Source organism: Strix uralensis, chromosome 3 (genome assembly GCF_047716275.1).
Source record: "Strix uralensis isolate ZFMK-TIS-50842 chromosome 3, bStrUra1, whole genome shotgun sequence".
Lineage (NCBI taxonomy): Eukaryota > Metazoa > Chordata > Aves > Strigiformes > Strigidae > Strix > Strix uralensis.
In genome coordinates this window covers 98617063-98629647 of record NC_133974.1, presented here as the reverse complement: position 1 = coordinate 98629647, position 12585 = coordinate 98617063, and the positions used below count along the sequence as shown (strand labels likewise).

The 12585-nt window shown below is 36.6% G+C and overlaps 1 protein-coding gene across 3 annotated transcripts in view; it reads left to right on the top strand.

The window, feature by feature from the left end:
• Positions 1–12585, top strand: part of PRKCE (protein kinase C epsilon) — a 298545-nt gene that overhangs the window by 186566 nt on the left and 99394 nt on the right. For all 3 annotated transcript variants that reach the window (XM_074863552.1, XM_074863553.1, XM_074863554.1), the window contains exons 6-10: positions 1697–1829; positions 4696–4838; positions 6012–6108; positions 7939–8153; positions 9454–9627. In XM_074863552.1, coding sequence (XP_074719653.1) covers positions 1697–1829; positions 4696–4838; positions 6012–6108; positions 7939–8153; positions 9454–9627 — 762 coding nt within the window. The remainder of the gene's footprint in view (positions 1–1696; positions 1830–4695; positions 4839–6011; positions 6109–7938; positions 8154–9453; positions 9628–12585) is intronic.

Here is a 12585-nt window from a genome sequence, read left to right as displayed (position 1 = left end):
GCCATCCATGTGTTGAAGAAAGCCCATGGATATTGTGTAAGACAGTAGTGATAACACAAGGTACTGCATAGCTAACAGGTTTTTCCAGCATAATTACTCCCTACCTCTAGCAAGCTTTTGTATATCAATGTAATTAACACAGTATGTGCTTTATGTTATCATGCATTTAAATAAATGAAGACAACACCTGAAGATTAAATTAGCTGCTTTCAGAACTGTACTGTCAGGGAGGTAAATATATCTGCCAACAGCACATTCAGCTCTGGGTCAGAGGAGAAAACAAAGCAATCCTTTCACTTGCGCTGAAGGTCTCTTTCAGCTAAGATGGCCCTTTTAGGCTTGGTTAGGAAATTAATGTTAATTTCTGTGGACAGTCATACACCAGGGAGTGATGTGACTGCTGTAGTGTTCAGCTCCCTTAGACTGCTCAGGTTGGGCTATCCTGTTATGGCTGGGTTGATGGGGGACAGTTGGAGAGGGGGGTGGGGTTTATGGTTTTTTATATCGTTGTATCCCTCAACTGTAACCAGGGAATGCTTAATCTTGTACAGAAGGTTTTTGTTTGTGTTTTAACAGAAAAGCTAATTAATGCTTACTGTCCTGTTCTGTTTTGTGCAACAGCAAGGGCCTACTATCTTTCACCATAGGATTAGGTGAGGTAGTCTGTGAGTGATCCCAGTTCCTTGGCCACACAGAAAAAATACATTTCTTAGTTTTATTTGTTAAAAACCTACATTTATATGCTTGGAAAAGCCTGGTTTTAAGTTAAAAATCAGAGTTGTATGTAATGATGGATTTAAGCCACTTCTTCAACTTTGATATGAATTTGACTGAGACACTAACTGAACTGATCTAATTCTTCCTGTGCAATTCACTACCATTTTTCATACTGGGAGCATTCTTTTATATCTGGTTCACAATCAGTATTTTACATCCAAAATTTGATCACATGCATAGGATTGTGATAAAGGACTGCGTTAGGCTAGTGCTGGTTTTGCATTGTACTCACAGGAAGATACAAAATCTTGTGTAGATTTATATTCCCAGGCTCCAGACTGGTGGAGACTTGCATGTTTTGGTAATATAATGCTCTCATTGTTTAGAAGGGGTACTAGATCACTGGAGAGAAGCCAGCGGTAATAGGAAAGGGAAGGAAAAACATTGAAATAAATCTCCTGCTATGCAGTAGCCACTATAAAACCTTATCAATGATACCCTTTAATTAGTAAGTAATCGTACCTTGAAATCCCTGAACACAGCAGTTTATCATTGTCATTATCATAATCTAAAGAAGAGTGGGATATGAAAAGGTAAAGGGGTTGTGATATATTTCTCTTTCTTAGTCCCATATTAGTTTGGCCTTCTGCTCCTAAAACAATTGGGAGTGACTTCCTTGCCTTCCACATTAAGAGATCTTTCCTGATAGCTATATATTTGTTGTTCCCAGAAGTACTAGGAAGTAGACGTTAGTCTTTATCTCTTGGACAACAGCAGCCCTTCCCCCTCTTTTCCCCAAATAAAGTAGTGAGAAGAATTCTGAAGCTGGGGTATATCTAATGCAAAGGTCATCATCTGAGCATAGACCTATTTCATCTTGTTTGAATTCTGTGTGGTTTCAAAACAGAACAGGGTCTCGATGTACGCTGATTATAAAGAAATTAATTAGAATGAAATATGCTGTGCTTTCCTTTTGCAGCAAGTGGGATCCCAGCGTTTCAGTGTCAACATGCCTCACAAGTTCAGCATTCACAATTACAAAGTGCCCACCTTCTGTGACCACTGTGGTTCATTGCTCTGGGGTCTTTTGAGACAAGGTTTACAATGCAAAGGTAAGGATTAACACTTCAGAGCTTTTCTTTTTTTTTTTTTTGTGAGTGACTTTTAGGCTTGGAAAGACTTCAAGTTATTCTGTCTTTTCCAGCATGTACAGAAATGCGTAGAAAGTAAATAGTGTAAGGATTGCCATCGTGGTGAGAAAATGGTCCTTTACCCCGTCTGCAATACCAGTCAATAACAGGTGCAGAGGACAGAGGTGCAGAAACATATTTTGCACTCACTGCTCTGTAGGTTTATTGCCACATAGGAAATTAGAAGTTGACAGAAAATTAGAAGCATGAAAATTTAGGTCCCTTCAGCTTAATATGCCTTTCATGATTTCAGGCTTGTGGTGATGGTTGTTAAACTTTTTAAACATTATTATTCCAGCTACTTTTCCCTTTAATACCCTCTTCAAATATTGGTGTTATGTATTGGCTAGGCTAGGCAGAACCAGTCCTCTGTGCCAATATCCAGAAGATGAGGTATTCTGACATCTACCTAAATCATCCTTTATGATGGTCTGCATAGCGCCTCTATTCCAGAAAATAAAGATTCATTATGTTCTGCAGTTTAAGGACTGTGTACTCTATACAGTAACTGTATATGAAGTTACTGCTGGAAGGTGCATTCCTGTCATTTTAGCTAACAGAAATGGTTGGTTCCATATCTCTGTTTCAAGCAGATCTGTGTATTCTAGATGGGGGAAAAACCAGTACAAACACTTGCAACGGAAAGTAATATTTTAGAAATAGTGAATAAAATACTTCAGTTAGTGAGTTGATGGGAATGATGTCGTGAAGATTGTCAGATTCTTCTTAAGTCATACCTAGTGGAATTATAACCATTTTTGTTTTGTTGTTACACATTTATGAATGGGTAGGTCCATCTTCATAAATACAAAAGTCATGTTATGTACACTTCTCAACTGCAGAAATGTGGAGTCACACATGTATGTATAAACATGTAATCTATTAAATATATACTTTGCAGTATTTAAGATGAGACATAACTATAGGTGAAGGTCAGACCTAATGTTTCACGTCGAATTGCTGAACAGCAATGGAAAGAAGTTTCTTTCATGGCAAAGTGATACACAATGAAAGCATTCTGAACTTCAAGCTTTCCCTTGTGATTCTAGGTAGTGAGCAGTGATAAAATGTTAGACCCTAAATACTGTTACTTTACTACTGAAGTTTTTACTAAAATGCTGTCTTAATTATGGTGGAGATATGTTCGGAGAAGATTTTTTAACTAAACCTGATTTTTTTTTTCTCTTTGAATTTTAATCAGAGCTATAGTATCTCTCTACTCAATCTGTGAATATATATTAGGTCACTTTCATATTGTCTCTCAAGTACCATAGTGGCTTCTTTGTTCTTACTTATAGAACATAATGTTGTTTCACATATGCATGCATTTACTGTGTAGCAGATGCATAGAAACAATAGTTCAGAGAGCCTGTGTTGCTTTCTCCATGTTCATAAAACTAGTGCCTATAAAAATGCAATATTGTCTGCATGAAATCTAGAACTCACCTGAGCTGGAAATGTCATTTTCTCTGTGCTTTATTTTCTCTCTTAACAAATGCCAAACAATGCTCCCTTCTTCAGAGGTGTACTTGCTGGCCCAGTGTGGTTATTAACACCATGAAAAGTGTATTCCAGATGTTTTTCCTTCTGTTTTTTCACTGTTTATTCCTGTGCTTCTTTTTACAAAATACATTCATGAAGTTGGACTGCACAAAATTTTCCTGCTTGCTTTATTTCAAGCAGTTCAGTTCTCCAGTGTCCACTGTTATGGATCATAGGTCAAACATTTTACTTGCCACTGAGACTTTGTCACTGAATATACATGCACTGAAAATACAATACCATGCATAGCAATTTCTTTTTGCTGTTGTGAGCTGAAACATACTTGAAGAGGAAAGGCACCTGCTTTCTGAAGCACATGGTTACCGCCGCAGATACAGTGCCTGTGTATAGTCTCAGAGGCAAATGTGGTTTGTTTCTTTAGGGCTTATACAGTGAAAGCACTGTTGATGAACAATATAATGAAATGCAGCTTTATAAATGCATACTTTTTTGATTTTTTTTTTCTCTAAAAGTAATGAAGTGAGGAATTTGAGCAACTGAATGTTAATCTAATTTTTAATTACACTTGCAGTTTTGCTTTCTTTATGCCTTGGTCCACAAGAGGGCAGTGAAGTCTAAGATAAAATATATAATCTGCTCCCAACAAATCCATGCTATGCTATTTTTAATGGAGCTACATTCTCCCCCCTACCCCATAACCTGGAAGCAATGTAACCTTTTTTCCTCTTACTAGTATGCGAGTTTCAAGAGATGGTATTTAAGAGAAAAGCTTAGTAAATGGATTGCCATCTAAAGAAAGAGAATGTCTAACAGTGCCAAAGACTTTTAATAAAACTTAAAGCACTGTTGGTTTTATGCCTGCCTACATTAGGGATTAATCTACTTGAGTAAAATAGAGTAAGAAGCAATAATACATGAGGAACTAATGTTGTTCTCTCAGTATGAGAGCAGAAGTGGATTGCTAAAATCCAAGCTCTGAAGGACTTTACCTCTAATTCAAATTTTATTCAAGATTTACAGGATCATTAGATATTTTCATTTGTTCCTGTGTCTGTTCTGGGTACCCTTTGAAAACACTGTCTGCATTATCATCTCAGAAGATTGATAACCAGGTTAATAATTTCATATTAGCATTGAAGTGTCACTACAAATCCAGCTAAGTATTTTTCTACTGAAATTGTATTGATTTGAAAAAGTTATTGGTAGGTCAAATAAATTCTGATTTAAGTCAAATGCATGCCAAGGTAGCATTTAATTTACTCTGTTACTTTCCATTTCATTGCAGTTTGCAAGATGAATGTACATCGACGCTGTGAAACAAATGTGGCACCAAACTGTGGAGTGGATGCTAGAGGCATAGCTAAAGTTCTTGCAGATCTTGGAGTCACTCCAGATAAGATCACTAATAGTGGGCAGAGGAGGAAAAAGGTAACTTCTACATAGTAAAATGTAGTGTCGCATTAAAAAATTAGATAAGTATGGCTGTATTGTATCTTTACTGGTTGGGGTTAAATCCCACTCAGTTGTCTTGCACTAGAATTTTTTTTTATGTCAGTACAGAACTAAGACTTTGGCTTTTGATTTGTAAGTGCAAATCGTCTATTCAGAATTTTGATATGAAATTTATTTTGACCTGCTACAATTTTGTCAACCTAGAGTCTGGAAGGATTTCCCCTTTTTCATTTTGAGGAAGGAGATTTGACAGGGAGACTGTGTCTGACACAGCAGTTCTTAAAAACAGAAATGTCTCTTTGGCTCAGAATTGGCATCGAATAATTGATAGATTGAGAGACAGCACTACTCCATAACATTTTAAATGCTGATAAATGAGCAATGTGCTGATTCTCATGAAGAGAAGCTGTTTGCCAGATGACGGTGCCAGAGTTATCATCACTATTATAGAAAGAACTAGGCTGTTTTAGAAATAAATGTGTAGGTCACCCCAAGTACTTTCAAAGCTGATAGAGTTATTCTGGATTGATAATATGCATCCTGGATCAGAACTTGGGCGTGCTTTCTATCTCTATTTGCATGATTGTGACAACAAACCCATTGCTCTCGCTTACAGAAATAGGCAATTTTTACCATAATTTCTTAAAATATTGACATTTGGTTCTGTTCATTTTGATGGTTATTGCACACTTGTATCCCACGTACGCTGGTTTTTAAGGTGTTACAGAAACATAGAAAACTCAGGAATAAATTAAGTGATCTGTGACTCCTGGGAAAAGATGTGTTGTTACTGTATGAGTTAGTTTGCAGTGCTTGCTGATAGTTGTAGTTTTAGCACATAGATTTCTACACAGACTCATGGTGGCTACTCAAAACTTTTCAACTTGCTGGGTGTGCTTATTACATTTATTTCATCTTAAGAACTTATTTGTCTTTAAATTGCCAGTTCTTTCTCTGTTTATATTATGGTCTCCATTTGATGTGATGCCATCTGCTGTATGGTTGAGGTCCTGCCAGAGAGAATCTATAGGGGTAGAACATCTTCACTTTCCTTCATACTTCTACTTATGTATTAATATTGTTAAACTAAATTTCCTCTTGGCACAGGAGAATCTCATAGCTGAGTAGCCCTCTTGGAATTGTTCTTAGCTAATTGCAGGTGCAGAGACTCAACAGCCGGTTCCTGGAAGCACATCATCAGAAGAAGATAGGTCAAAGTCAGCACCAACTTCTCCATGTGATCAAGGTCGAACATCTCTTTTTATTTCTAACTGATACATATTGTCACATATTTTCCTCCTTTATGATGAATAAAAAAGTTATCAGTCTCAGGCTCTGTAGAACTAAATCAGTGAAGTAGTTACCACCAGAAAATGAAGTGCTTAAAGTTATGAACTGCAAAAACTTGTTTAAAAGGCCTGCTTCTCATTTTGTTTAAATCTGTGAAATTAAGTGGCTTTTAAAGGGAAAATTATAAAACAGTCATCTTAAAATATTGTTAAGTTTACTAGATGTGTCCTTACCTAATCAAATACCTTTACATAAGGAGGTTATATATTGTATTGTAAGAGTGAGAACATTATTTAACGAGTACCACAGAATGTGAGAGCACCTTTATTTATCTGAAAAGCCTCCATCTGTTAATAAGTTTTTAGGATTAAATTGTCTCCTTGCAATTTCATGTTTGAACATTTTTGATAATCATAGAATGGTTTGGGTTGGAAGGGACCTTAAAGATCATCTAGTTTCAACTGCCCTGCCATGGGCAGGGACACCTTCCACTAGACCAGGTTGCTCAAAGCCCCGTCCAACCTGGCCTTGAACACTTCCAGGGAGGGAGCAGCCACAACTTCTGTCCAATTAGGCTATCCTAGCATGTCTGTGTGGTCTCTAGAGGCTTCGTAAAACTATGTTTCCTTTCAGTTATTTTTTGCATGCATAGGTTTGGAGACAAATATTTTAATCTTCACTGACATGACCTGATTTTATTGAGCTGAACAGCCTGATTGACAGAACATGTATGTCAGCAGCACTTTCTGTTTCTGATCTGGTGGTTGTTTCTAAAAATCAGAAGTCTGTGAGGTATCTTATGTACCATCATGTGTGTAAACTGATGAATGAAAAATCTTTATACCAAGACATAGGAAGATGGATACTTTTCTGTCACATTCTTCGAAAATTGTTTACAGTTGAGAAATTTTTCAGCCTTATTTTTAGGGAAGAAATTTCCAAAGCTCCATGATAAGAAGTACTGTAAAACTGCGTCCAGAACTGATTTCAATGTGTCAAGCTTTTGGTTTCACAGACAGTATTTTGGTTAAATAATATTTTTTTAATATCTGATGTTTTGCTTAAAATGAGAACAAAGATTTTGTCTAAATGTTCTCTTAAATTTCACTTCTGTAGCTGTCCAGTAAAGTTGTTGCTTCCAATGCCCTCAGGCAGAAGTACTATGGAAGAGCTTGAGGCAGAGCCCTAGGCTGGTTAGTCACCAGGGCTCACTGTGTTTAACACTGAGAAGCCTTCAGAACCATTTAGCAGATCTACACAATTGCTGCTTGAAGTGGCACTAGTAAGTGGTCAAATACTTTATTGGCAGGCGTCTGATAACAGCTGGAGCTGAGCAAGATGCTCCAGTCATGTTGACTTCAAGGACTGGAACACCCAACTATCCTCTGAACTTTTGAAGATACAACTCTAAAATACTTAAGAAGGAAGATGAGTAAGTGCTGCAGGAAGATAGGGGTATTCAAAACAAAGTACTTCTCTGTGATACAGGAACACCCAAAATCACTAAAACAACTATTTGGCTACTGTTCTGACTTATCTTTCAAGTTTTGTATATGTCATTCTCTTAGGTTCATTTTAAAAGGCCACCCTTCCTGTTAAAGCAGGGCTTTGGCTGATTACTGTAAGGTGGAGAAGCAGTTTCCTAAATATGTATTCTTAACCACAGAATGCTCTACACAGCATTTGAGGATGATGAATGTCCCTTCCCAAAACTGATACAGACTAGCACAGGCTGTTTTTCTGATTGTTGATTAAAATGAACACTTTTTTTCTCACATTTCAACAGAAATCAAAGAGTTGGAAAACAACATTAGGAAAGCGTTATCATTTGACAATCGGGGAGAGGAACACAGAGCAACAGCTACAACATCAACAGACAACCAGCTTAACAAACCTGGGGAGAATGGTGAAAATGGGGAGGTAAAACAGGCCCAGAACAAGCGAATAGGCCTTGAAGAGTTCAACTTCATCAAAGTATTGGGGAAAGGCAGCTTTGGCAAGGTGGGTAGCTGCTTTTTTTTTTTTTTTTTTTTTTAACTGCTGTGCAGGCTTTTTTTTGACTGTACTGCTTTGAAAGTATTCATAGCGACATTCAGAAGGTGCTTCCACCCTGGGGGTTTCCTTTACCTATTGGGTAAAAGCAGCTTTTACCCCACAGATCAGGAATATCAGCCTCCTGATCAGCTGGCATTTTCTGTGCTTCAGCTCACTTCGTTAACTAGGGTCACACCTGTTGAAACCAAATGTCAATGTTTCACTGTTTCAGGATATTGGTAATGAAGACATACATACAGTTACATACATACTGTTCAACAAGAGAATTAGTTGTGGTCAAGCAGGAAAAATCAGCCCAGGAATAATGCTGTGGAGATCTGAGTTCATTCCCTTTCTAGATAATATGCACCTCAAGTTTACTTATTTCACAGGACAGTTTGTGTGCTTGTTTTTCCTTAGTGGGTGTGTTTAGTGCTGGAGGAGGCAGAACTCGAGAATTTCCACTCAGATACAAGGAGTGCAAGAGGCTGAGACAGCTGCCCAAAATATCACATATGTGGTAAAATGTAACTCACCAGATACCTTCCCACAGTAGGGAAGTGATGAGGGTGGAAGGGGCATTGCTCTACTTACAGGGCTTATAGATTTTCTTTTCACAGTGCTGTGCACTGCAGAATCAAAGAGGAGGACTGAAACGTGAATCTGTTTCACAAGTACACTCTTCCTTCCTTGGTATACGGGAACTGCAGAAGCAGGGGAACAGGGCTGAAGCAGTTCTTTTGTCTCAGTTTTCTAATCCTCTCTCTGAAGATTGCCCTGGCTCCAAGCCAGAACTGACCTTAAACAGAGTATAGGACTTGAACCTTAAACAATAGTAGTAGTTAAAATCAACAACTTTAAAGCGGCCAGAATGGTATGTGGGATTGTATACTAAATTCATCACACACAAATCTCACTACCAAAAGTGGGAGATAAAAGTGGGAAATAAATTTCTGTTCTATATCAACTTCCTTCTTTTTTTAGTTTTTGAGATCTCACTAATAGGCATTCATTAAGATACATGAATGAGGGGATAAAATCTTTTTATCTTCTGCATTCTTAACAAACATAGATACCATCTGTTTCAAATTTAAAGAATACCAGAGGTATATTTTTCTAAAATTGCATTACTTTTAATTTTATAAACATACAACTTCATTCAGGCAAGTACGTAACTGTATATTTCCGGTGGTCAAACTCATATGCAACCCTGCATTTATGGTATTATCTGTTGTTCATATGTAAACAGAATTTCTATTTGCTTTAGGTAATGTTAGCTGAGCTAAAAGGAAAAGATGAAGTATATGCAGTGAAAGTTTTGAAGAAAGATGTCATACTTCAAGATGACGATGTAGACTGTACAATGACAGAAAAAAGAATTCTGGCTTTAGCACGGAAACATCCATATCTAACACAACTTTACTGCTGCTTCCAGACGAAGGTAAGCAACCTTTTACCAGTTTGTGCCCAAGGAACATTATTCACTATTTCCAGAATAAAAGACAACAGCATAAAAAGTACAGAAATATTTCAAAAAACTTTCTGAGAGGTTTTTGGCATTTTAGTAGTATTGAACTGGCTGCTGTTAAAGAAATACTATTACCTCGTAAGTACCAGGAGGTGGCAGTAAATGAGCTAAAAAATTTTAAAAAACCGACATGCATAAAACAGAAAACCCTACTGAGGTGCCATTTTCTGGGTTTCTTCTGTACATTAATAGAGTGTATCATTTGTTGAATTAAGTACAAATGTTTTTAACATCCAGTATTCAGAGGAAAAATTCTAAAATGATCTTGTCAGAAATGAGATTATGTCAGAACACTCATCTCCAGTTTTCTTGGGCTGTGTAGTATACAAAATGTTCAGTAAAGAAAGGAAATAGGTATACTCCTTATCAAATAAGTTCCTATAGTGCTAATGCCACCCACGTGCTTGAGGGAGCAGGGAGAAGGAAAGTCAGAGGGAGCTGAAAATGAGAGCCTGTTCCTGTATTGTTAATTTTTCATAGAGAATTCCTCTTTATAGCACGTTTTGGGTTTGCTGCTTAAATGTAAGTGAACTTTTGGATGGTGTAGCTGACTGTAGGATTTCTGAATCCAGTCAAAGTGTTTGAAACCAGTTGTGTTCACAGTATTATTTCTGGTTTTCATTTTTTAGTCTCGTTTTCTCTTTTCTCATTCAGTTGAGCTGACAATTTTTTACCTAATTGTCCAGAAAGCTTTATGGATTAAAAAAACCCCACAAGGTGAATCTGTCTTGCAGATAGAATACCAATCATATATAATCTCCTTTTTTTTGAAGTGTCTCATAAAATGTTTGCTATTTCAAAGCCCTAAGGTTTGAACTTTTGCCTGTTGAACGAAATATGCTATTGGTTTCAATGAGATGAGTTTTTGACGTGTGGGGAGTAAGTTTAGCTATTAGTATATATGTGTGTTTCAAATAAGATACTTGAAAAGCAGTCAACTTCCTTCGAACTTCTAGGGTGTTTTGTTTCTTTCAGTAAGACACTACATTTGAGTATTTGAGTCACTTTAATGGTAAAGTTTGGCAGATTAAATGAATAATTAAATTAGCATATTGAGTCAAATTAAGAGTTACTAATGGTCTGTGTGAGTGTATGTGTAAATACACATATTCACATACTATAACCAAAACTATGTATGGCACAAATGAGCAATATTTATGTGTGCAATAATTATGTGTGTAGAAGTACAGAAGAGCTGTGACTAAAAGATCTTCCAGCAAAGTTGTCAGGAAAGATAAATAGGGTAGTGGAAAAGCTGTAGGAAAATGACTAGTAGACTCAAGATTATAGTGTATTCAAATATGCAAGTAGCAAACGTTTATTCAGTTCTTAAAATAGTGAAAATGGATTAGCATTTTACATGCTTTGAAGTTGACACAAAAAAGTGGCCCAGGAAGGTGTGTATACAATTTATGTCTACGATGATGTTTCATGCGTTCAGACTTCCATTTCATTAGAATATATCTGTGAACATACTCTTTAAATGTTTTAATGTATTAAACTCTATAACTAGAATTGAGCATATTATTTCAGATGAAAAAAGTGATAAAAAGATTGTACTGGGGTGAGGGATAAACTCTGTGAACAGAGAGGGACCTTTAGGACTGAGGCAGACCACACTCCCTGAAGTATAAATAAATGTATCAGCAGCCTGATGTGGATCATGTGACAGAACATCAGTAAAGATCAGTTTTACATTAAGTGAATTATGACAGAAGGTTCTCCTGCTACTCCTCTGGTTTCGTGGAGATTTTTTTCCTTTTGTATTTCTCATCTGTTCTCCCCTCTTTTGTATCATGCTTTCTGCCTTCCTTTCTGCTCTCCAAAGCCATTCATCAAAGAAAGATATCCAGAAATTCTTCTCACTGTCTTCTCTCTTCCCAGACCTCTTGACCACAGAGAAACTATAGTTTGTGGCTTTGGTTGAACTCAGAGGAACTGACAGTTTAGTGATTTATAGTTACAAGTCATAGGCTAGTGACTCTTATCAAACAACCAAAACCACACCTAGTGATACCAAATCAAATTAAAAGTCCACAGTTGAAAAATTCAGGGAGTTTTTTTTGAGCCTGGCCTATGAACAATTTGCAAAGAACTCTTTATAAAGAAACAAAAAAACCAAAACGTGTAAAAGCAAAAACAATACATCTGCTAAAGCTATAAATTATTTATGAATGACAACAAATGAAAATGTACCAAGTAAATTAGTCACTGAATGATTTGCTCAGGTTCAGTGTAAAACTAGGTAGAAAAACTAGCTCGAACAAACATGGTCTGCGGTTAAAATAGCTTTACTGAGACAAAGGCTATTGTACAACAGAGTTTAAAATGTGTTTAACAGTATAGTTACTTATGCTGCAATTGTATGCCAGTGCCATGGCTGCTGTACTTTGCAGAATGGTCCCTGAAGTGATCATCCTGGAATTAAATTTTATATTTCAAGTAGAGTATATTTGTCGTATGCACCCTGACTTAATGGGAAGATTGACTCAGTATTCGTTGTCAGAGCACTCAGAGGTTGACTTTATGTAATGCAATAACTTGCTTTGTTCCTTTTCCACAAAAATGTGAATGTATGAGTTGGACATTACATATTGCAGTATATTCCTTCAGCATTAAGGTGAAGACACTGCAGAAAAGTTGGCTAATATGCTTTTTACAGTAAGTCTGCTTCAGTATTTTTTTTTACATAGAGCAGACTTTTCATTTGAATCATTTACTAAATGATACTATTATTAGCACAACAGGTAAGGTATCATATTTTAATTTATTGTGGAATTCAGAAATCATGGCAAATAATGGTTAATAACAGGATACCGTATACACCAATGTGTTTTTAGCCCTACATATCTGAATTTACTTTTAGCCAGT